Below are 21,822 nucleotides of genomic sequence, written 5' to 3' on the forward strand. Positions count from 1 at the left end.
GAGTGCTATTCACGATGCTTAGGCATTTTCGCAACGTTCTTCACGCAGACTACTGCTTCAGAGGGGAACTTTTGGGAAACATTAAGTGATAACTCTCGATTTTGATCATGTACAAATTTATTTAAACATAACTAAGAAATGAAATTCTACTTTGCGATTAAAATAATAGTAGGTAATAATATTAAATAATAAACACACGCGCCTGGTCTCGTACAATATAGTATATGACTTCTCACGCACCTACCGTTAAGAACTTGCAGAAATTAATCCAGGAGAATGAAAAAATCGCATTATTTAGTCCACGAGAATAGTCTTATATGCGGTGAATTTGTGTTTTAAATACGAATCGATCTCGCCTGGTTATTGAATACACTTGATAAAAGGGAAATACACACATTTTGTCGATGAGGAAAAAATTGTCAACTTATTCTTATACGCCCAAAGGGGAAGAAAAATGATTAAATTCACCTCTATAATCTCAGGCTGGACGCTACATACGATACATTTGGCAACTGCGCTCGATATTTCTAGGTCTCTAATTTAAAAATTGCAATTCGTTGCGGCTTATTTTAAATACATAACACTCACACACGATGTCCATTGCACGGATCAGTCGAGAGCCCCTCCGGACCTCTAACTAAAAAATAATATTGACACGCCATGCCTGACCGGGGGGCTCGTGATTCGCAGTTTGGCAACAACGGCAACCTCGCCAATTATCGACAATAACAATAAATAGTAAAAATAGGCACTTTCAGTGAAAACGCGACACGCACTTTGACTTAAAAGAACAATCGAAAAGAACTCAACCACAGGGCTTCGGCGTATTGCATCGAAGTGTAAATGAACTGGTATTTAGCAAGAACGGTTGGCGTATCGCGACCTGAAGCATGTATATCGTGGCCTTTATGACAGATAAAACGAGTGCTGCCCCTCGGACGCGGCGATATTAAGTTTCTTGCGCATCACTTCAACGGTCGTGTAGTCCGGCAATTTGAGGTAGTTCACGCAGGTCATCACAGATGGAAGGAAGTCGTCGGGGTTCATATTCGGTTCCAGGGTTTTACGAACCACAGTCAATGGCGGCGACAAAGCTTTAAAACCTAAAAACGACAAGTAAAAAATACCATCTCAACACCAACAAAACTGCGTTAAGCAACGAAAACTCCCGACGGAATGGTAAATGCATTGCATACGTTTCGCACACATTATTCAGCGGTTCGTATGCAGTAGATATATGTTGGTGAGAAGGCGCAGCTCCGCAAGTTCGATACTGCGACCGTGATGAAATTACAATTTTACGTCTGACTGACTCACCTCCAACAGGCAGGCGCGGACTGCCCGTGAGGAACTGCACGAACATTCGCTGTTCGTCGTAATTATACGAACTCAACACTTCGAATAGAAACCGGATGGCACGGGAATCTGCGGTGTAACCGTGATCGGGCCTGCAGCACTCCATGAGGGTTTTTACATCCCAACCGGCCACGTGATCCTAATACATTTGAAGTTAGGGAAAGGACGCAAGAACCGCTAAGGTTAGGTTACCTTGGGGCTGCCACAGAATACCTGCTCCAACTCGTCCGGCTGGAAGACCCTCAGATTCCTCGAAGGGAACACCGAATCGAAGCCTTCCCTCAACGCTTCCATTTGTCGTGCCACGCCCTCATACAGCAACCAATGCGTCAGCACCTGGACGTACACGTGTAAATTGTGTATTGTCAGCTGCATGTTTTTTCCGTTCTTGATGAGTTCTACGTTGTAACCGGGCACGACGAAGTCCAGACCCAGGTCTTCGATAATGCAACCGTCGTACTCTAATTTTTCGATCTAAAAAGCATAGTTTATGCTATAAAAAAATTGGATCTCATTGAGGGAATTTTTGTGCCATGGCATTTCACTGGCAAGAGAATAAATTTTAGGACTTCGTCCAGTTACCTGTTCCATTTGTTCTTCCTCCGTCAAATCACTGTTCCTCAGAATGGCATCGCGTTGTCTCACGATCTGTTGCAACTTTCTGATGGTAATGTAAATATCCGGATTAATATATCGTAGGTCCGACAATGTTAAACATTGTTCGTAGCCCAATAGCCACCGGTAGAAAGTCAGCGAAAAGGGGAGATCTAGCTGCAAAGAAAGGACACATATGTAATAATCTGCGTTTTAGTTTTTGTCCTGTGGTAAAACTGGACCACCCTACACAAGCGTGGAATCCAACTAAATTTCGGACATGTATTTCGTCCAATAAATCGCGAAATATAAGAAGATTGAACTGTCAGCTAAAGAGTATAAATAACCCTTGCTGAAGCGTGAACTTATACGTTGATTTAACGCGCCCCTTCATTGGTAATATATTTCAGGATTTAAAAATATATCGCAAAAACTCACCGGCGCACGTTTTCTTAATGGGCTTTTGGGCCTTTTTTTAATGGACATTTTACTATTCAAGAGAGAACCTTCTGTAGAAGTCACAAAAACTTTCTCCATTAACTACTACGTCTTAAGAGAGTTTTCGGTCAAAATATCTTTTTTTTATTAGTTAGACATCCTTCAATTACAACGCTAAATTGGTATATGCTTTTCTCTGTTTAATTTCATATTTAAGACAAAGAGAAAAGTAGAACCTCGTGTTAGAAACGCCAAATTTGAATGAAGGTCTTGTACCTTCACCAGATTATAACTACGCCTAACACGTCAACGGGGAGTTGTCAATACAGGATGTTCCAGAAAAACATGGACAAAAGGACAATGCTATGTTGTTACAAATTATTTCTATTTGTTCGATTTTCTAAAGCTCACCATTCTGGAATCCATCACAGCCTTAGCCATAAACTTCCCTAGAAACCTAAATTTGCTCTTAACTTTGGTAATGGGTCCCAATTTGGCGCCGCGCGCCACCGGGGCCGGGAACAGCCCCATTTGATTATGTACATATTCGGTATCGCTCTGGCTCGCGTTCGGGGCGTACCACAATTCCAAGCAACACTGCAAACAAACCACTTTAGAAACGACAATACTTTCCATTACAACTGTCGGTACTTTTTGCAGCTCCTTTGACACCAGAGCGTAGAACTCTAACGTGGGTCCCAACCCGGTGCCCACCTCGTTTTCGTATTGCACTTCGAGTAAAGCTTTCGAGCCTGCCAAATCTTGCATCACCTGTTCGGCTTGTTTTAAGATATCTTCACGCGATATTGTCCGTTTTCGGCGGTCTAACCGGGGGGTTACTCGTTCCTAAACACAAAAAAAAATTCCAGACATATACAATTTTTAAACGAAATTAGCACCTGTGAGTCGCTTGAACTCAATTCAGGAGCCATGTCCAACAATCTCTGAAGAGCTCTGTCCCTATCGAAAGACGTCGCATAAAATAGCAGCTGTCTAGTTTCGAACGGGAATAGAAAAGGACAAGCGGTAGCCACTTGGTGCAACCACTTGGGCAGGTTTCCAGTCATGATCACCAGAGGATCTTGCAGCTGTCTGCTGGCTTTGGCGGCAACCTAATAATATACATTTTAAATACTCTCTTCTATCATTTATAGTTCGATATGGTGCAGAATACGGCGAAGCGAATGTTCAACAAGAGCCCCCAAAGCAGTATATTTTGTCAAGTTTAAGCGCACCTGAAGCTCAAACTGCTTCAAACTGACTTTCAATTCTGTTTGTTTTTTTAATTATTTTTTTGCGATAGGGGCACCGGTCAACGCTGCTTAGTCATAAACGTTTTACACTGATTAAAACCACATACCTTGGAGTTAATGAAATCGGACGCTGGCAATATAGGATTGTGCTCCGCGTGGGGGTAGAGCGTGCCCCAGTGGATGTTTAAGGCATGAAGAATGCGCAACAGGCACAAAACTTCCAACGAATCGTCTTGGATCGAGACTATGTCCGGCAGTTGCATGGACAGGAATGGAGATAGCGGAGATTGCACTGTCGGTATAACACCTAAATAATTTGCGTTAATAAGATGAAAATCAAGGGGCAAATTACATTAAAGTTCTGACAACGTAATCAAGAGGACATTTTTCAGAGAAATTAGAAAATATCCTGTTTTCCTTAGAGTAATTAAGTGTCGTATCTAAATTATCTAAGACCCGGGCTCACCATCATTCCACAAATCGTCGCCTTTCCTCCTCGAAGTCCCCTTGCCCGAGCCCTTTCCTTTACGACTAGAATGGGTGCCACTACTGCTCCCCGACCCGCTCTTGTGTCCCTGGCTGGGTTGGTCCTCCTTCACGGCCTTATAATGTATCACATGGGTCTGTACCCAAATGCCGGTGTTGCCCAACGGCGTCTCGTTATCCGTGTCGGTCTCACTCTGGTCGTCACCTTGGTTCGAGAACTGCTTCACAGCCTGATACACGGTCATATTATACGGAAGCACTTGGTTGCCGATGAGAAACTGCAACTTGTGCTTGGAACCCGTTTGAGATATGGCGACGCCGGCTAAGCTGTCGTCGATGTCGGTGTCCGAATCGCCATCGTCGCTGTCCGCCGTGTCTTTGTCTCTCAGTCTTCCGTAGCCTTTAAAACGCCGACTTGAATATTGGCCAAATCATTTAGTCAGAAATATTACCTCTGACAACTAAATAGCGCTCGATAGCCTGAACTAGAGCGAGAGGGTCGATTTTCACTGTACCGCCCTTCCATTGCTTCAGGTTAGTGCAATCGGGGTGACGTTGCAGGTTGCATTTGAGTTGGTGCGTGTTAAAGAACTTGAGGGCACTAGTACCTCCCCGGCCGGCACCCGAAGTGGCCGGCAAGTCGTGCACTTTCACCGGAAATTGTTCCAGTTGTGACACGCAACCTGATAAACAAAGTTAATGTAACAACAATTCAGCTGTTTATTTAAGCTTTGAGCCGTAATAGTGATCATGATGTGATGTAGAGAGGGGAACGAAGTTGCGGGTTTCAACTTTAAACTAACAACACAGAATCCTCACGTTATGCTTTAGGAAAGAGTGTAATCGACGTTTATGAGAGGAAAAAACCTCGATTTGTATCTTTCCACGTCTCATCATCTCTTTTGACATATATAACATGTGTCAAACCAAGACATTCGGACTCACCATTCAGTTTGGCAACTAGAGCACCCATCCAGGCCGCGTTCACCTCTCCCACTTCCGTCACGTGCCCGTCTAAGGGCAGATCCGCAAACACATTGAGCATAATGCGTAACCTCTGTTCTCTGTCAAAAGGCCCCTCTTTGTCGGCCAGATAGTTCAGCAGTGCCGTTATAAGTCCTGAATAATTCACCTCAAAAGGTGAAATGTCTGATTCGATTAGGATTTCGCGCAGTTCCAGCAAGGCTTCCGCACACTTCTCAGTCGGCAATTTCTCTATGGCCAAATTCAGACGCGTGAGAATAGTTGTGGCTGGATGTTGGCCTTCTTCTCGATCTAGATTGTTAATTATTACGTTATATATGAAATTATCGATTTCGCACACATACTAGAATAGGTGTCAATAAATTTGTTGGCTTGTTCCCTGATCCAGCCACGAGTTTTCTCCCTATTTCCCGCAGTAATATGAGAATTTGACGCAGATTTTGACAGGTTATTCAACGAATCCTTATTGTAGGCTCTGTTCAAACTCCTGCCCCACCTAGCGGGATTTAGACTTTGCAGGAAACTGGTTTTTGATGAGTTAGACGAAGACACCACGAACGTCCGACTCGCCCTTTGACTGTTGGCTTGTTGCGACGACGCGCTGGAGGAGTTCGCCAACGAGGCGGCCTTGCTGAAGAAGTCCTGCATCACCGTCGGCGCCATAGGCACATCGTCCTGCCGAGCTTTGGGGCGACTAGAGGTCGCCCCGGAGCGCTTTGATGTCCTCTTTCGTTTCAGTACGTCGCCCAAACGTACACCAGTGGGACTGGGCGATCTCGCATCCCCGTCTTGAACGCGTTGACCGGTCGGCGTCGAAGCGAAAAAGCTTGTAGTGGAGTCCAGCAACGACTGAAGACAATATGCCCGATTATTCTAAATTCGTGGCAAACTGTTATTGCACTGTGACCAGGAATGTTTCACTTTATTTTATTAAAAAATGCCTTATTCTTTTAATTATTGAATATGGAGAGAATAGGCCGAAGCTAGAGCTTCGGTTTATAGCTGGAGGAATAGGCTGGAGCTATAGAGCTCCAGCCTATTCTTCAGCCAGAGAATTCTATTCCCACCTTGTTCTCCCTACTAAAGCCATAAATAGGCAAATTTTGAAATTAAAAATGTTGGCAATATGAGAGAACAGGTTTTAAGAGGCCCTGACTGCTTGCATTTGTAAACGAATTCGAGCAAAACTCACCAAAGACGCCGATCCATTGGATGTAACTTCGAAACCTCCCGAAGTACCAGGCTGCGACTCTGCTACTGACACAAACGACGTATTCGAACTACATCCGGACTTGGGTGGACTATCTCCGAGCGGCACCTCTGGATCCGCCAATCTATTGACCTGATGAAGGACGCCCTCTCGTCGAAAATGTACCCCGAACTCATCCGGCAACTTATTCATAAGAATTTCAGCCATTTGCAAGGCTCCCACGACGATTCTTAGGTCGCTGGATGCCATCATGCCCGCGATGTGGCTGCTGACCACCTGGTTCTTCAACACTTCTTTCAAAAGTTCGGGACTGGCATAGTAGACCATACGCAACAAGGCCTTGAGGCATTTGTAGCGAACTGCAGGGCCAGCGCTAGAGGAGTACACTTCGTAGAGTACGGAGAAAAGAGATCTGATGAAGGTAACCGCCAACCCACGCTCCTCACGCAAACAAGCAACACGGGCGTCGCGATTTGCAGAGCTAGGACGGGTGCCGGATTGCGTTAATTCGGTCGAGTTGGATTTGCCACTGGTCGAAGGAGTGCAAAGGCGTTGGACGGGTCGGAGAGTACCTGTATCTTCGTTGATTTGTTGCATCGTGGCAAAATCTACTGTGTATATCCGACCTACAAAATTTCATATAAGAAGGATGAGGTTGGGAATCTTGGCAACTGTTAGAGTTGAAGAAACTCACCCAAAGTGTTCAGGCTCACTTCGTCATCCCCATTCTGATGGGCACTTTCTATTATTCTACTGTCAACTGCCCCGTATGGGTGCCACCATCCCCGATCGTCACGCCACTGCCAAACCGGCTGATCCTTCGCCAAAATCGTCGGTCTCTCCAGCAGGGCGTCAACGGAAAAAATCCCATCAGTCGGTAATTTAGGCATCAGCTCTCCAATCAAACATGTAATTTCAAACAATTCCTGTGGCTGCCGGGGTACCAACTCTACATTCTCTTGATTTGCCTCAGCCGACCCGGTTAACAAGTAGAGCAACGTTTCAGCGATACTCTGCTTCAACAGGGTCAGTGCCAAATCTGGACAATTGGCGCACATCACAGACAACATACGCAAGACTAAAACACCTAACGTTAATTTTAGTTGAAACTTCAACGCCACGTACTACCAGTAATAAAGGTGCCAGTGCTTATGATAGGAGGCGTAACTACGAGGAGTTGCTGGAGATTGGTCAGTAACTCAGGGCTGGCAATCTCCTGCAATCTCGCCGGTTCCAACTGGAAACTGTCCACTAATCGCGAGAAGGCGAGGCAGATGCTTTCCACGCACTTTTTATCAGGCTGCGTCAACCTGGAGGCCAGCAATGGTAGCGATTCTTGGACATATTGGAATTCTTCAGAAGTCAAGTTGAGACAACTGTTGGCTGTCACGGAAAACGCGTTGCGCTGCGCGTTAATCGGGAAGAAATCTAAGTAAGTCAGGCAGGCTGACACACCCCGCTGCATGAAACGAAGTCAGTTATTAACAAAATTTAGGAACCAAGGAAGAGGTGTAAGGACTTACCGCCTGCAGAATCGACTTGGAATGCCTTCTAGACAGCATATCAAGGGCTGTCAAGGATTGCTCAGCCACATCCATGCACTGAATCACTTGCAGTTTTTCTAAGAACACAGGCACTGCGTCCACCACAACAGCTGAGGACCTTGGTAGAGCTTCCATCATGTATGTTAAGGCTCGGCAAGCATGATTCATCTAAGAAAAACCACAATATCTACATAAAGTCTATCCACCATTTACTGTGATCGATCCTATCCATGTTACTGCAAATTGAATCGTATGTGTGCAGAAGCATACACGGTCATTTGAGACTCGACAAAAGATCACACCTTATCTGCATTGTTATTTTAGGCAAAAACCCTTGAAAGACCTGGCACAAACAACACGGAATTCCACGAGTTTCGCGCCAACAAATAAATAACCCCGTAACTAACTAAATATAACAAACACTTACAATATCAAAATTGTGCTCCATCTGCAGTAATTGTATCAGGGCAGGCACGACTTGCTTCACAGGGAACCCGGTAAGTACCTCTTCATTTCCCATAACTAGTACCTGGCACATCTCGATGACTGCCTGAAGCTGCTGTCCTTCATCCCCTGTCGCTTGCAGGCCCGGCAAGAGCGCTTGCGCCTTCGCTACGGCTACAAAAACCACATTCTTCAATATTCGATGTGATTTGAGATGAGGGACAATTTACAACTATTCGAGCCCATGCTGCGGTGCAGGAGATGTTGCATGCGAGGCCCTAGAGCTCCAAATAGATGTGGAGGCAGACCACGGGCTTCGAGTAAAGCTTGTAGCCTACCGACATCACTATCGTCGCTCTCGGAGTCTACGCCAGGGGCCGAAGGTCCACCCGAAGTTGGTCCCGCCTGGGCTGCTTCCTGGGGAGATGGCGGCTCTTCTGATGCTAAATAACCAGTGATCACAAAAGGAATTTCACAGAAGGCGACGAAACGCAAAGGTAAGGCGTTGATTAAGGTCATTCGCGTTTTGTTTACTTCGAGCGCTCCGGACAGTTTCTACTATGTTCAAAACACTCAGGATGCAATTAACGAATTCAGTGCAATCAAAACACGAACGGCATTAATGAACGCCCTTCGGTGGCGGTTCAACCTCTACTGCGATGTACTGCTACGGGTAATACCAGAGAGCAAAAGTTTATTCCCAATTGAAAATGCGAGCAATTTTGATAAAGACGCCGACACTCACCCAACGAAGGCAGTCCATTGTTGGGCACGTTCGCAGGTGGTTGTTCCGCCGCCATGGCACGGGTTCCTCCCAACGACGGCACCGGCAAAAGGGCGGGCGGCGGCTGTTGCGAGTGGGAGGCAGAGGTGCCGCCGCCCTTTTGAGTTCTCCCTGAAGCCGCCGTCCGTCGGCCAGTAGCCGCCGCGCCCCCGCCGCTGCTCGAGCTGGCACAGGAACCCGTTGTTGTTGACGTACCGCCTGAAAGCGAAAAGAAGTTTTGCTGGAATCTTATAAAGAAGGCGGTTAAGTGCTTTACACTCCGTGAGAGCTGACTGACCAATTTTTCGGTAACCGTCAAGCAATGTATGAGACAGCTCGCAGTTCTCTTATGATGCACGGTAGACCCATCGATTAAAAAAGTCCTAATAAAAAAAACCCAGAGCCTTGCAAACATACCATATGCACACGCAGCCACAGCATCCTCTCACAGATCAAACAACGCGTTTCTAGAGCGCGGGTAAGTTTGGTTCGCAGGGTGAAGTTTTTGAGCTCATCGGCGCTCCTGGTATAATACCGGCATTAACGACCACATCCTCACCTACCTTTTAACAAAAATGCTCAGAAATATGGGAGCTTTCACGACTTTAAGTGCTTCAATAATGACACTTTCTACCATGACTTGCGGCAGGTATTTTGAGATGATGTGTGCCGCATCAATTGTATGGATCGCAGAAGGTGAATTTCGTAGCCTCTCACCTTGGTTGCTTTTTAGAGTGAGTCATCCACCTGCACCTTAGATGGTTTCAAAACATGTTACGAGTGAGTATAAGCATGACACACTTGTCTTACAACTATGTATCGCTATCATACCACGTCACAATGACCATTTGCGATGCGCGAAGCAGCGTGCGCATCTCATTTTCATGTATTTTTACATCTTTAGGGTGTGCCGGTGGTCAAGTGGGGAACTAACCCTTGGTTCAGCTTCCCCACTCCCCCTCTTAAGTAGCGTAAATCTTGTATATCTCCATTTGTAACAGGTACGTATACTCAAAATGTGAAAAAACATGGTCCTTAAGCATTGCTTGCCCATATGTTTGCCCTGCTGATGCCCTAACGCATCGACGCCGCATTCAACCTGCTCGATAACTAATCGACGTAAATGCAACTTGATCGTTCGAGAGAAACTGCAAACTAAAGAGAGCACTCCTTACCCGAGGAATCGCCATGCTGTTTCCAAGCAGAGACAGGGACTGCATTCGGTTTTTTAGGGCTGGAGACACCGGGCCCGACAGAAGGTGATATGGCAAATTATAAGAGATTTATTTCTCCTACCCAGACCTATCATGACTATTCCTAATGGCCACAGCAAATTTACTTACTGTCGTTAAGCCCACAGGTAACTGGGCTACTAAAAAAGCAATTGACCACCAATAAAGCTTAATCAGTGTTCTCGGCTGGTGCCTTCCTTGAAAGCACCTTATGACCGCGCCGTAGGCTAATAGGAAGCAAAATATGTACGAATTTCGAAACAATTATTATTTATTGCTTGATAATGGCGACAAAACAATGACGAAGAATCAAGTCTGGCGGTAATGTGATTTGAACTACGGCAAAGCGTTTTGCTTGCACGATGCTCACTAATGAATAACAATGAAATTTCGATAAGATTATCGGCTATCTGGGGCCTTTTCTAAGATTACGAGGCCTGTACGGTAACAGAATATTTTTTATTGATAACATAAGGTCGAGATAACCGTAATGAGGACCTCACTTAAGGAATATTTATAAATAAAGAAATTAGGGGATGTAAATGTGAGGCCTAGGAGAAGGGGCTTTTTCTGCACTTAAAGCCGTAATTACCAACCTGCTGATAACTTAATCTCTCTAAGACCCGAGTCAGTAAAGTGCCGGGCAGCGTTCGAGAAGGTCACTCTGATGTAATTTTCGCACGAATCATGGCTCCACAAAATGCCATTTTTATTAGAAAAGCGTTTCGTAACGACAACTTTTCTCCAATCAGAGCAATCGAGCCACCTGCTCAGCTACTCCGATTGGAGCAACCTAATTTTTGAACCTGCACTTTGTTCTCCTCGCGACCTTGTCAGTTTTGCAGCGATTTTAACCGTACGAGTGGCAAAAAGTAATTCCCTCGGGCTTACCTTTGTTGCTTCTAGTGCTTCTCCTGAGCACTGCGCCGCTCCTGGTGAGCCTAGGCGGCTCTTCTTGTTCCTGGGCGTGGGACGCCGTGGGCCTGCCGCTATAGCTACTGCTGGTCGCACCCAGTGCTGCTAATTCACGCTTGACGAAAGACGACCTGTAACCACACGCACGCCTAACGAAACGACGCTCTTTGAATTGGAGATTTGACCCACCTTTTCCAGCGCGACGAAGACGAACCCGAGTTGCTTGGTGTGCAAGATGGAGGAGTGACAACGTTCGGGGCTTGTGTGGAGACGATGCGCGAGGAACGATTACGCAGCGTGTAGGTATGGCTCTTACCCGGCTCTTCACCGTGCGGGTCGTGAAAAGCGCTCCTCGAACTGCCTTCTCTATCTTGCAGATCTTGGTGATGACTGGTGCTCTCTCTCTTGGACCTGTGGTGCGAACGGGACTTGGATCGACGTTTCTTCTTTGTCTTGTGCTCGGAATCTTCGATGGGGGCAGGAACAATATCGATGGGGTTCGACTTGGAGGACCTCGTGAAGCGTCTCAAAGAGTCTTGCCTGCGCTGTTGGGCTTTCGGTGGTGGGTCTAGGGGGTCTCCTTTGCTCGCCGCCGGGTGAGGACTTTTGGATTTGCCCTTCTTTCAAACAAAACTTTACTGAGGCAAACGAACACTTTGAATGGGGGTAAGTAGTTACCGTGCTGGTACTTGCAGAGGATGAACTACTATCAGTAGAATGTGAAGCCTGTGGATCGGCGTCCTCCGGTTGGCTGGACCGCAGACGCTTGGATTCAGAGAGCAGCTGCTGTTGCAGCGCACGCTTGCGGCGGCTAGTGCTTGCAGCGGTGGTTCTGTTACCTGGATCTGCCATAGACGAAGCGTTCTAAGCTCCCCGACTTATTGATCACACTCATTCCCTTAAGGTTCTACTTGCTTTGTTTCTGTAATGCTCAGCTGCAAGTGAAAACGTCAACGTTTGTGAGATGGAAAGCTCTTCTAATTAGATGAAAACCCGCCCCTTTCTCACTACGGCCGTAGCTCTAGTCACGGAAATTGACTATAACCTTTTTGCTAAATAGCCGAATACTGATATTGCGAGTTATTATGTAAACTGGCAAACAATGCCTGGCAAAAGCTGCTTTTTGGTGACCTTCACACCTTGCACCTAATTTAAATTTATTTAATATGTATCTGAGTTAATGGATAGATAGACAGATTCTATATGTAGTTAGTCTGTCCTGGGCAAATATAATAAGACTTCCTTAAAGTGCCCAATGAAACCTTTTGTACTTAATATGCTTGTCAGAAGTTTCCCTAAATTTCCATCTGATATTCCCTTGAATCAAAAGCCAGCTCCGTTTTTTGCAATGATTTCAAATATACAAAATTTAATTCCGCCGCCACTGGATTTTCTAGTGCGATGCATCGCTAGAGGGTGTTTCTTTTAATACTGGCTCCTGTATAAATAAACAAACATCCACAAATTATGATTATTTCGTTATGAACGCCCGAATCTAATAATTGACTGATGAAGTTCGCTGATCTCAACCGGACAGGGATTTCTCCTTCTAGTTTTAAATGAAATGCTGTTAAAATTGGCTGGGATTAATCAAGAGATTTCCCTCTCTCATCTGCCCAAAAAATTATGTTTAAACATCTCTACCTATTTTCATCTAATTGACAGTTAAAATGAGCCAACACATGACCAATGGCTGACCATAATTTTAACGTTGAATTTATCACTTTTTCACAACTGACGCACAATATCAAAGTACAACATGTTCAATTAACAATAACCTGTAATAGGCCCTAGAAATTTAGCTGCATGTTTCATATGAGTTCAAAACTAAATATTTTCTACTTTAACAAATGATACTAAATGCACATTTGAACACATTTGAACTAGTCTCATACATGCAGCAGCATTTGAGATGATTTTTTAACTACCACTGTTTTACAGGTCGGAGAAACATGGGCCCGTTAACTCTTGGGACCTGCTGAACCTAAGTGTCTTTATTTATCAAGACAAAACAATAGTTTTTTGAATTTATTCAAAAACTTGGTAGTGGGGGGAGAAGGAAGGGGACTGGGCCTTATTTCAAAAGATGCAATTGAAAATAAAATAAAATACACATGAAATGTTGGGGCACAAGATGTTAATACCATGTTGATCCTGAGACATATTTCAATGGTGAAACTCATTGTAAGCAAAGGAAGACATGTACTTAATAAAAGAAAATGAGAGAATATAATGAGGTAACAAAAAAAGAGTTTAAGTATAGATTTGTTGCACATGCTCATACAGAGTTTGCCTCAACAAATTGAAAATCTGTTGGGAAACTCCTTTAATTATGTAAATGATACTGTAAACATAGGTGGGTGTCAATGAATTATTATTATCACCAGTTCTCCCCAAATACAGCTGATGAGCCCACTGCACAAAGGAATCCACACAGCATCCAAAAATGTGGTTTAAGACAATTACCAAAGCGCCCAGCAAACGAATGGGGCACGATCCCCGTTTTCCGATAATTTCCAATGCAGAAAGCTCGCGTTTTACGACAAAATTCGCTCGGGAAAATTTCTAACGATCACGTCAAAATATTCAACAGCGAGCAGAGGCTGCAGCCATTAGCCATTATAGGGGACAAAAAATCCATATCGTTCCCAGCCGATAAGTGAAACCCAGGCTTACAATTTATTATCTTGAGGACTCTTTTGGCGTCCACGAACGTGGAAAATACCTGATATGTCCATTAAAATTGTACAAAATACTTACTTTTTAGAAAATATTCACTGAAAAACATATGATTCGATACGCACCATCATGGAAGCCACAATTGAAAATTGAACGTCCAAAACTGACATTGATGACATTTGAGCCATTGTTGCCCGATTGAAAATTCTGGAATTTTGGGCAAACACTGAACGTTGATTGGTCGGACCATATGACGTCACCAAGAACTCATAATAATCGTTTTTGTTCTAGAAAACACAACTGAAACGGGAAGACTCAAGGTTTTATTGGTAATAAAAAATATACATACGTACAGTGGTAAAATTTTTAAATGTAATGTTAATTTATTTTAAAAAACATTAAAATAAAATATAATCAGTCAAAACTTTGCCTACTCTAGTGACATAAAAGGAGAGGACGCTGTAATGCCTAAAGTTCCCTTATAAAAGGGGCCCCTTATTGCGTTTAAACTCACTTCATATTCTCATTATACTCGTTATAAAATCAATTTATAATTATACAAAAACGTCTCCTTAATACTGTTACAAAACCTACTTATTAACACATTTTACAGACCGGCGATGGACGGTTCAAACACAGCGTAAATCTCTGCAACTATCCGCAGTCCAGCTCCTTCTTCCGACCCCCATTTAAATACTCCCTCAATTGATTTTGAATGTCGATTCTGGCCTCGCGTTCCTCATTGAGCTGCGATGCCAGGGCCGCTACTTTGTACTCTAACACGTCATATTTGGAGTGAAGCAGACTAAGCGCTTCTGACAGGGTTTTGGTGGTCAGTTCCGGCTTGATACTCTCCGTCACTGTAACTAAAATTGAGTTCACTTTAGCTGAAATTTCCATTAAAAATCGTTATTCACATTGGGCATGCTTTGGTTAAGGATGTTTAAGTGTTAAGATACTCCCGATGGGTCGTGTGGTTGGTAGCAACAAAAAAAAAAAAGTTTGTTATTGAAAACGTTAGAAGAAAAATGTCGATTTTAGTAGTAACAAAAGCAGAGAAAACGCATTAATGAGAACACCACAAAACCCAGAAAAGAGACACACATTATCAGCCGGGTCGTACTCTACTCCAAATGTTGGGTTCTCTTAAGTTGCCTAGCTACAAAAGAAGCGCAGCACCAGGTGGAGGCTCTGGGAGGCCCGTGAGGTCGAAATCTGCGTGGTTGCAAGGGCTGCACCACCAACTCTAAGCTCGAACGATGAGCAGACGACAACTTGTTGGGCAGTTGCACGATCCCTCCGGTTAAAATTTCCGCTAAAGAACGATTGAGTGTGAGATTTATCGCACAATAACCCTGCCACTCTCCTTAATGGTGTCTGAAACTAGAACCCACAACAAAACACAAAATAAACCTACCAGAGCTGACAGTGTTCCTAGGCTTGCCCAAGCAGTAGGCCTCTATCACGTCCAAAATCAAGCCGTCCTCCTTGTATGAGGTGGGTTTTCGGTTGTTGTACCTCTGGTAGGGCCCGGAGGGAGTCGCCCCCAGAGCTAGACACGGTCTGAGCGGTGGAGTGGGCCTCAGGCAGGTCGCCGACCAAGTGGAACACTTTTGCGATGACACCAGGGGAGATGAGCATCGCATCGACATGCCTCGGGAGCCGCCGAATTGCGGAATCATGGGGACGGTGTTAGGGCTTTGGGCGGATATTAGGGGAGACATCTGAAATTAGCAGAAGATTTGTTGGTTTGTGTTCACAATCGCATAACGAATTGGTTTTACATACGAGAGTCAAATTTTATTCGAATTATTCCAGTACTTCTCGAGACAATCGAGCTTTTGGGGCGCGTTGTACCGGAACCTCCAATTTGCAGATAAAGATAGAAAAAACTGCACGTCAAATTAGCACACGACAAATGTGACGTAACTGATGTTCATCTTCTCTATCCCCCTCAAGCAAACTGGAGCGAGAAGCTGCGCGAGAGTGTGTCGGAGATTGACTGATATATTTACTAGGTTTGTACGAGGAATTCAACTAGGTTTCAGCCCAAAATTGATATCCGTTTCCAAGAGAAGTGTGAATTCTAGATTAATCATGAACAGTGGTTCATTGCATAGACCACTGCTTATGATCTTTGAAGCCAACCAAGTGAGGATTGCGCTAGCCACGCAGTGTATAATAGCGGTTAATATGGCACTGTTAAGATGACAATGATGATGCAGGTACGTATACAGGCAAGGGCTAACACGCACACGCACTCCAGAAGAAAACAACAAACGCCATCAATTACTGATTAGTCGGAAGTAGTTGTGTTAAAGTGAGCACACTGCGCGCAGCCTGGAAAGCATTAAAAAATGCAAGTGCATGCGCCCTTGCCTGCTTTCCGCTGATTGCTGTGTGTCTCCTCATAGATGCCCCTGACCACTTCCGGGGGTAGCTTTGCCTTAAGCCACCAATGCGCGTAAAGCCCCGACTTGAACATCGGAGAATCCTCCTCGATCTCTCCACCCTCCCCGATGCTGCTGCATGCCTTATCAGAGCCGCCCAATAAGGAACTTGTAGACTTGGACTTGCCCAGTAATTTTCTCGAAGAAACGGAAATTCTGGAATGAGCCTGAACGGGGGACAGAATATCCATGCTGGTCACTGATGTGGTGCGCAACGAATCTCTGGTCGGTCCTGTTTCGCTGGAAGTGCGGGGAGTTGAGCCGAAAGGTGAGGAACAGGGGCACTGACTTTCAAAGTTTCTAGCTTCAATTTCACTTAAAGTCAAACCGTCCTCTAAGTTGCGGTCCAACGCAACGTTGCTATCTCGGTCGGCGATGTTCGCCAAATCGGGGCTATTCAAGGTGCAACTGCCCGCCATTCCTGAATCAGAAGACCTGGGGCTGTGGCAGTATTCTGAGCCGCAACGACACAAGTGCGATCGCTTATCACTTGAAGTACTCGGCTGCTCAGGATTTGGCTGCATGTTTAGAAATCTAGAAGTGATGCAACGCCGCAATGCCTTCTCTTTGAGATCTGAGGGATTGATTTGAATACTGCTCCTCCGGCTCTGCCTCGGTTTGTCAGAATTAATACTGTGTTTGCGGAAAGGAATATGTTCTAAATTCAGGCTTACTGCCGATGAAGGTTTTATCACAGTTTTTTGAGATTGTTCAGTAAGATCTGATTCCACGCTTTCGCTCTTGGCAAATTCGCCATACAGCAGCTCCGCCACCATTCTATCAGGCAACGGCATGGTGTTTACAGGCAGTTCCAAGCTGCTACATTCGCTACTTTGAGGACTGTCCCTTCTGCAGGTAATGTTATTTTCGCTGCTTGACCAGGGGGGAATGTAGACTGTTGTCAAGCTGCTCTCATTAAACTTATTCCCCACCAACTTAGTAGGGCAGCTCTGCCTGGTCATGGGCAAGTAGCTCTCGGGCACATCCAACATATTCAACTCAAAGCTTTCTCCCAAAGCCAAGAGGTTCTCACAAGCATAACCAGGTCTTCTAGCTGCAGGAGTGGAGCTCGCCTCGGACTCCTCTGAATGCTGCTTGTGGAGCAAGTTCAACTTTGCTGTTGATGTGAGTATAATACTTGGCTTTTGAGGCGGGTCTTCTAATACTTTAAGAGGCTGCCCGTAATCGACAAAGCTTTCGAATTTCACAGCTTCAGTCTTCGGGTTGTAGTACCGGATATACCCAAAGGGATTACAGCTCGACGTGCTGGAACTGGAATCGTTGGCCTCCAGAGCATTTTGCCGTCTCAAATTACCAAACTCCTCTTCTGAAGAGTCCGAAGTATCATCACTGTCACTACCGCAATTAATCACACTGTCCCTAAGGTGCACATTTTTGGTCATTATCACCACCTCGGTCTTATGATGCCTGATTTTCACCGCGTTCAAGTTTCGCTTATTGAAATGCTCTGCATAGAGAAGGTAGCGCAATACCCGACGTGTGAGAACATGTTCTTTGATTTTCCGCGCGTAATACTTAGAAAGAGAGGCATACGGTGCGGCCGCAGGATAGAAGGCCGCCGGATATGTGGGGGTGTAGCCCAGAGGGGGTGTATACGACATCACCGAACTACGTGTGGAGTATCCGCGTTGGTTCAGCTGCTTTCACATTCTATTTGAAATCGAAACCAAAAATAGAATGCAGATACTTACATGAGGAGGCGGTTGGGGCACGTATTGGGCCTGACTTGGCAGCACCTTCTGGCTGGAAGTGGAACTCCTGGAGCCTTGAGAGTTCATCAGCAGCTCCAGCCAATGATCCGCTTCCTGCCTGCTCTGACAAATAACCACACGCTTTTCGATCATTGGAGTCCCAATTTCGAAAGCATTCTTTATGGTTTCCGTATCCTCTAATGGGGTCACGGTAAGACCCGCGAGGAAAAGCTTGCCCTAATTCGATGAGATTCGGCAAATCATTTTTAAGAAAAACCTCAATTTTCACCTCATAAATAAAGGCGCTGGTCCTATGGCTAACCGATAAAATCACTAGAGTGGTCGGAAAAAGGACGAAGTATCTGTCATGATGGTGTTGTCCCACGGCCACACTTCCCATATAAATTATTTCACCTGAAGAGGCAGAATTGCTCTATAATGAATGTGTTTTATTAAGATGGCAAACTCACCTAATTTTGTTAGATTCGGTCCCTCCCACCCTCTTATGGGGCCTGTTAGTACTTGCAATTCGAGCTCTTTCTGGCGTCTGGTAGCCAAACAGGTTGTCTAGGAAACATTTCAGTCAATTAAGGAAAATACTGCGATACAATTGGACGAGAATGAGAACTTTGTTTTGCCCTTAGAGCAATTATCCTTAAATCATAAAACTGCACTTACCGCAATATCCTTATAAATACTAACAGACCTCTGAGTGTCCCCCCTATCTGGATGACACTCTTCCAAATGCCTCTCCAACTCCTGGAGCAGCCCAGAATACTTATCAAGCCTTCTAAAGGGCTTACTCAGCAACGTGGTTAGCACTAAGACCCCCGGAGCCACTGCTCCTCTACTTTCCATATACTTTGATAGCTCTTCTCTGAAAACCCGGTTAACATCGCTCAATTTCATTTAAATACAAGGCAGACGACTATACTTGAACTTGTCCAAAATGACCACAGCTCTGGGGTGCAGTGAGCAGTACATCTGATGCACGGCCTTAATTTTGGGGGCCCAATTCAGGTACAATTTGCCTACTCGTTGATCTTGACCTGGCTTGGCAGATTCTTGTTCCACTAATAGGAGAAGCTGTCGATGGGTTTCCAGCACTTCGGTGAAGTTGCTGGTTAACTGCTTGAACTCATCTTGAGATAGTCTAGAAATTATGTCAAGTCTCACACATATGAAACGCGAATGGTGGACCGTGCATGAGGGGAACAATGGCGACTTTTCTGGGGTTTTTAAAATTAAAACGTTTTGAGAATCGAAATAGCGCAAAACAAATTGGTGCTTTGCGCAGACAATAAGGGACAACTTGTATGTCTATATCTCAGTCTAATTGGATGTGCAAGACAGAAAGAGCAGAAAGAAGACACTTGCAGGATAGAAACATCAAACTCTCTTTTTTTTTGCAAGGATGCCAGATTCAGTGTTCCCCATTTTGGTCCTCTTTTTAAACGACACCGAATTAGTGTTTTTCAATCCGTAGTTTGTACACAAAAGTTACTTACAAGCTGCTCTTTTCTAGAGGCTGCAAATACTTCGTCAGCAAGCCCTCAAGTTCCTCTACATGAGTCCGCTCGGAGTCAATTATGTCCTTCAAGACTACGCTCTTGTATTCATTGTCCTGCTTGACTGATGGCTGCGGAATGTCTGAAGGTAAAGACAAAAATGAAGCTTAAATTTAGCTTTAGGGTCGTAAAGATACCTTTGCACTCTTTGACGTAGTTGCTGGGAAACCAGCCGGTTTTTCCGTCCAAAGTGCCCTCCCACCACCCATCATCTTTTTGGGTAACAGTGATCACATCCCCCTTTTTGAAGCACAGCTGAAACAGTTTTTTACACCCTAATTTCTTCGTTTTACCACTGCATTCCATTAAAGTTGTGCTTAAAACGCATGAGTTTCAGCCTTCGCTTCACGAATATCGCGAAAAACAGCGAGTTATCTATTGTTAATGTTTGTAAGATGAATTTTAACAATTACCACTGTTATTATTCCAAGCAACATTAACCCATTTCGCTGTCTTGGGCGCCAGCGATAAAGACAAAAAATTGCTAATATTTTTGGCCTTTTATCAAGCGCCTATCGACATACCTCTCTTAAAGCGATCGTAAATCACTTAAAGGATTTAATGGCACTACTTTTCTAAACTTGTAAACCGAACACTTTACACTGAAAACGTTGTTTGTGTAAAAGCTCCAATCGAACTTACTACGAAACAAGCTGAAAGCTTTATTGGCGATTTATTGCAAACAGTTCGATTAGTGTAAACTTGTTAATGTGCATATCATAGATTAGTGGAGCGCACCCGTAAAATTTAAGTGATGTGGGCAGGTTTTATGTGAGAAAATCAGTTTTTATTAGCAAATCTTTAAATAAAAACGTTCAACTTTCACACATCTCCGCATACTCATTCTTAGCAAAAACCCCAAATATATGTAGTTTTTGATCATGAAAAAGCGTGCAGAAAACATGCAAACACAAAAACCTTAAAAATAACCGTTTACTTGAGAAGTTGGAATACCAATTTATTTATTTTTAAAGCGCTTAGTCGAACGGGTCGATGACAGGAAATGTCATGCTTAAGGCTTACTAGTTTTAGCTATCAACTTGTTGATGCTATTAGTAACTATTCTCCAAGCACTAACTCAGCCAGTGCACCTACCTAGTTATACAGTTAGATTTGAAGCATCAATAACACCTGCATGGGTATCCCATAAAATAGCTAATGGATAAAACTATCATCATACCTCATCGTTGTTACTCCGTTTGAAGGTGTACAGGGCCTGCACAACAATGGGTTCTCCAGCAGCCATGTTCTGCCATTAACGTCTAAAGAACACACACAACTGAATAATTTCAATATTGGGAAAAACTACAAGTTAATCTATAATTTTATGTGGTCAAAAAACGGTCGTTCTTGGAGAGCACAAAGTAATTTCTGAATGTCGACACATTCTTGGCATATGGCATAAGCTTTGGGATGAAGCTGGCTCCTTGCCAAGAATATTCCCAGAACTCTGTTCGCTAAAGTGGAAAGAAATTATTAATATCGCACCCAAAGCTAATTACCAATTAAAAATCTTGGGCACAGGGATAGTGCAAATATGGGGTTTTTGGCAGAGTGATGTTGGTGCTGGAAGAGCTCAGAATTTGAACAGTGCGGTGAGGAAATATATGTTTTATACTTGGGGAAATTCGTTAAATTGTGAACGCACTATAGCACAAGTTATATACTACATCATAAATATGAGAGAAAATGTGGATGTCCAGACTCGGGCTCCAGAAAATGACGAATTTTTGGGGCTCCGAGTGCTTTTAGAAGAAAAACTGAATACGCTTATTAGAGCGATTTAATTAAACACGTCAATACTCACGGTCAAAAGGCTGAATCACGGGTTTTATCAAATTACCAGACGTTGAGAGAATTATTATTAGATAAAGTAAAAAATAACTAAAAAAATCATACAGCTATAAAAAAAATTATGGGCGCATCCTCCAAATTATCACAAAACTTTGAGAATGGTGACTGACACTGACACTGACATTAAGAGTTATTTTCCAATGACATTTAGCTGACTGGGTGCACTCGGAGCTGCGTGTGGGAGCTGCTTCAGGTGTAGTATGAAATATTGAATAAAATAAATGTCAGCTTTAGAAGAATTAGATCAAAGATAAAAGGATGGTTGATAAGCATGCAAAATACCGCAGCACAACGAAAACTATACGTATTCATGTAAGATTAAGGGATTGCACCAAAATAT

At 44.1% G+C, this 21,822-nt stretch overlaps 2 protein-coding genes across 6 annotated transcripts; both read right to left on the reverse strand.

Annotated features, from left to right (window-relative positions):
* Window positions 1–99: 99 nt before the first annotated feature.
* ctrip (E3 ubiquitin-protein ligase ctrip) lies at window positions 100–14,065 on the reverse strand. Of its 2 annotated transcripts, none has more exons than XM_066398973.1 (23): window positions 13,980–14,065; window positions 11,898–12,154; window positions 11,409–11,836; window positions 11,196–11,350; window positions 9,055–9,291; window positions 8,540–8,752; window positions 8,293–8,483; window positions 7,845–8,033; window positions 7,450–7,780; window positions 7,016–7,399; window positions 6,304–6,947; window positions 5,456–5,960; window positions 5,073–5,402; window positions 4,580–4,810; window positions 4,108–4,527; window positions 3,749–3,948; window positions 3,288–3,500; window positions 3,040–3,234; window positions 2,800–2,985; window positions 1,939–2,127; window positions 1,549–1,830; window positions 1,318–1,495; window positions 100–1,103 (listed from the first exon to the last, which is right to left on the reverse strand). In XM_066398973.1, the coding sequence occupies exons 2-23, from the start codon at window positions 12,069–12,071 to the stop codon at window positions 907–909; spliced, it is 6,072 nt and encodes a 2,023-aa protein (XP_066255070.1). In that variant the 5' UTR covers window positions 12,072–12,154; window positions 13,980–14,065; the 3' UTR covers window positions 100–906. The 2 variants fall into 2 exon arrangements, with proteins under 2 accessions (XP_066255070.1, XP_066255069.1); XM_066398972.1 differs by having other exon boundaries at window positions 11,409–11,839.
* Window positions 14,066–14,248: 183 nt separating this feature from the next.
* Window positions 14,249–21,577, reverse strand: RtGEF (Rho-type guanine nucleotide exchange factor). 4 transcript variants are annotated; one of them, XM_066398977.1, is made up of 11 exons: window positions 21,436–21,577; window positions 20,809–21,085; window positions 19,766–19,883; window positions 19,569–19,710; window positions 18,995–19,213; window positions 18,739–18,937; window positions 18,531–18,627; window positions 18,350–18,474; window positions 18,061–18,297; window positions 15,316–15,622; window positions 14,249–14,764 (listed from the first exon to the last, which is right to left on the reverse strand). In XM_066398977.1, exons 2-11 carry the CDS (start codon window positions 20,872–20,874, stop codon window positions 14,553–14,555), a joined length of 1,722 nt encoding a protein of 573 aa, XP_066255074.1. In that variant the 5' UTR covers window positions 20,875–21,085; window positions 21,436–21,577; the 3' UTR covers window positions 14,249–14,552. The 4 variants fall into 4 exon arrangements, with proteins under 4 accessions (XP_066255074.1, XP_066255073.1, XP_066255072.1 ...); XM_066398976.1 differs by lacking the exons at window positions 14,249–14,764; window positions 15,316–15,622; window positions 21,436–21,577 and adding exons at window positions 15,653–18,006; window positions 21,131–21,273 and having other exon boundaries at window positions 20,809–20,890; XM_066398975.1 differs by lacking the exons at window positions 14,249–14,764; window positions 15,316–15,622 and adding an exon at window positions 15,654–18,006 and having other exon boundaries at window positions 20,809–20,890.
* Between the last annotated feature and the right edge of the window lie 245 nt (window positions 21,578–21,822).

This window comes from Euwallacea similis, chromosome 18 (assembly GCF_039881205.1).
Source record: "Euwallacea similis isolate ESF13 chromosome 18, ESF131.1, whole genome shotgun sequence".
Classification (NCBI taxonomy): Eukaryota; Metazoa; Arthropoda; class Insecta; order Coleoptera; family Curculionidae; genus Euwallacea; species Euwallacea similis.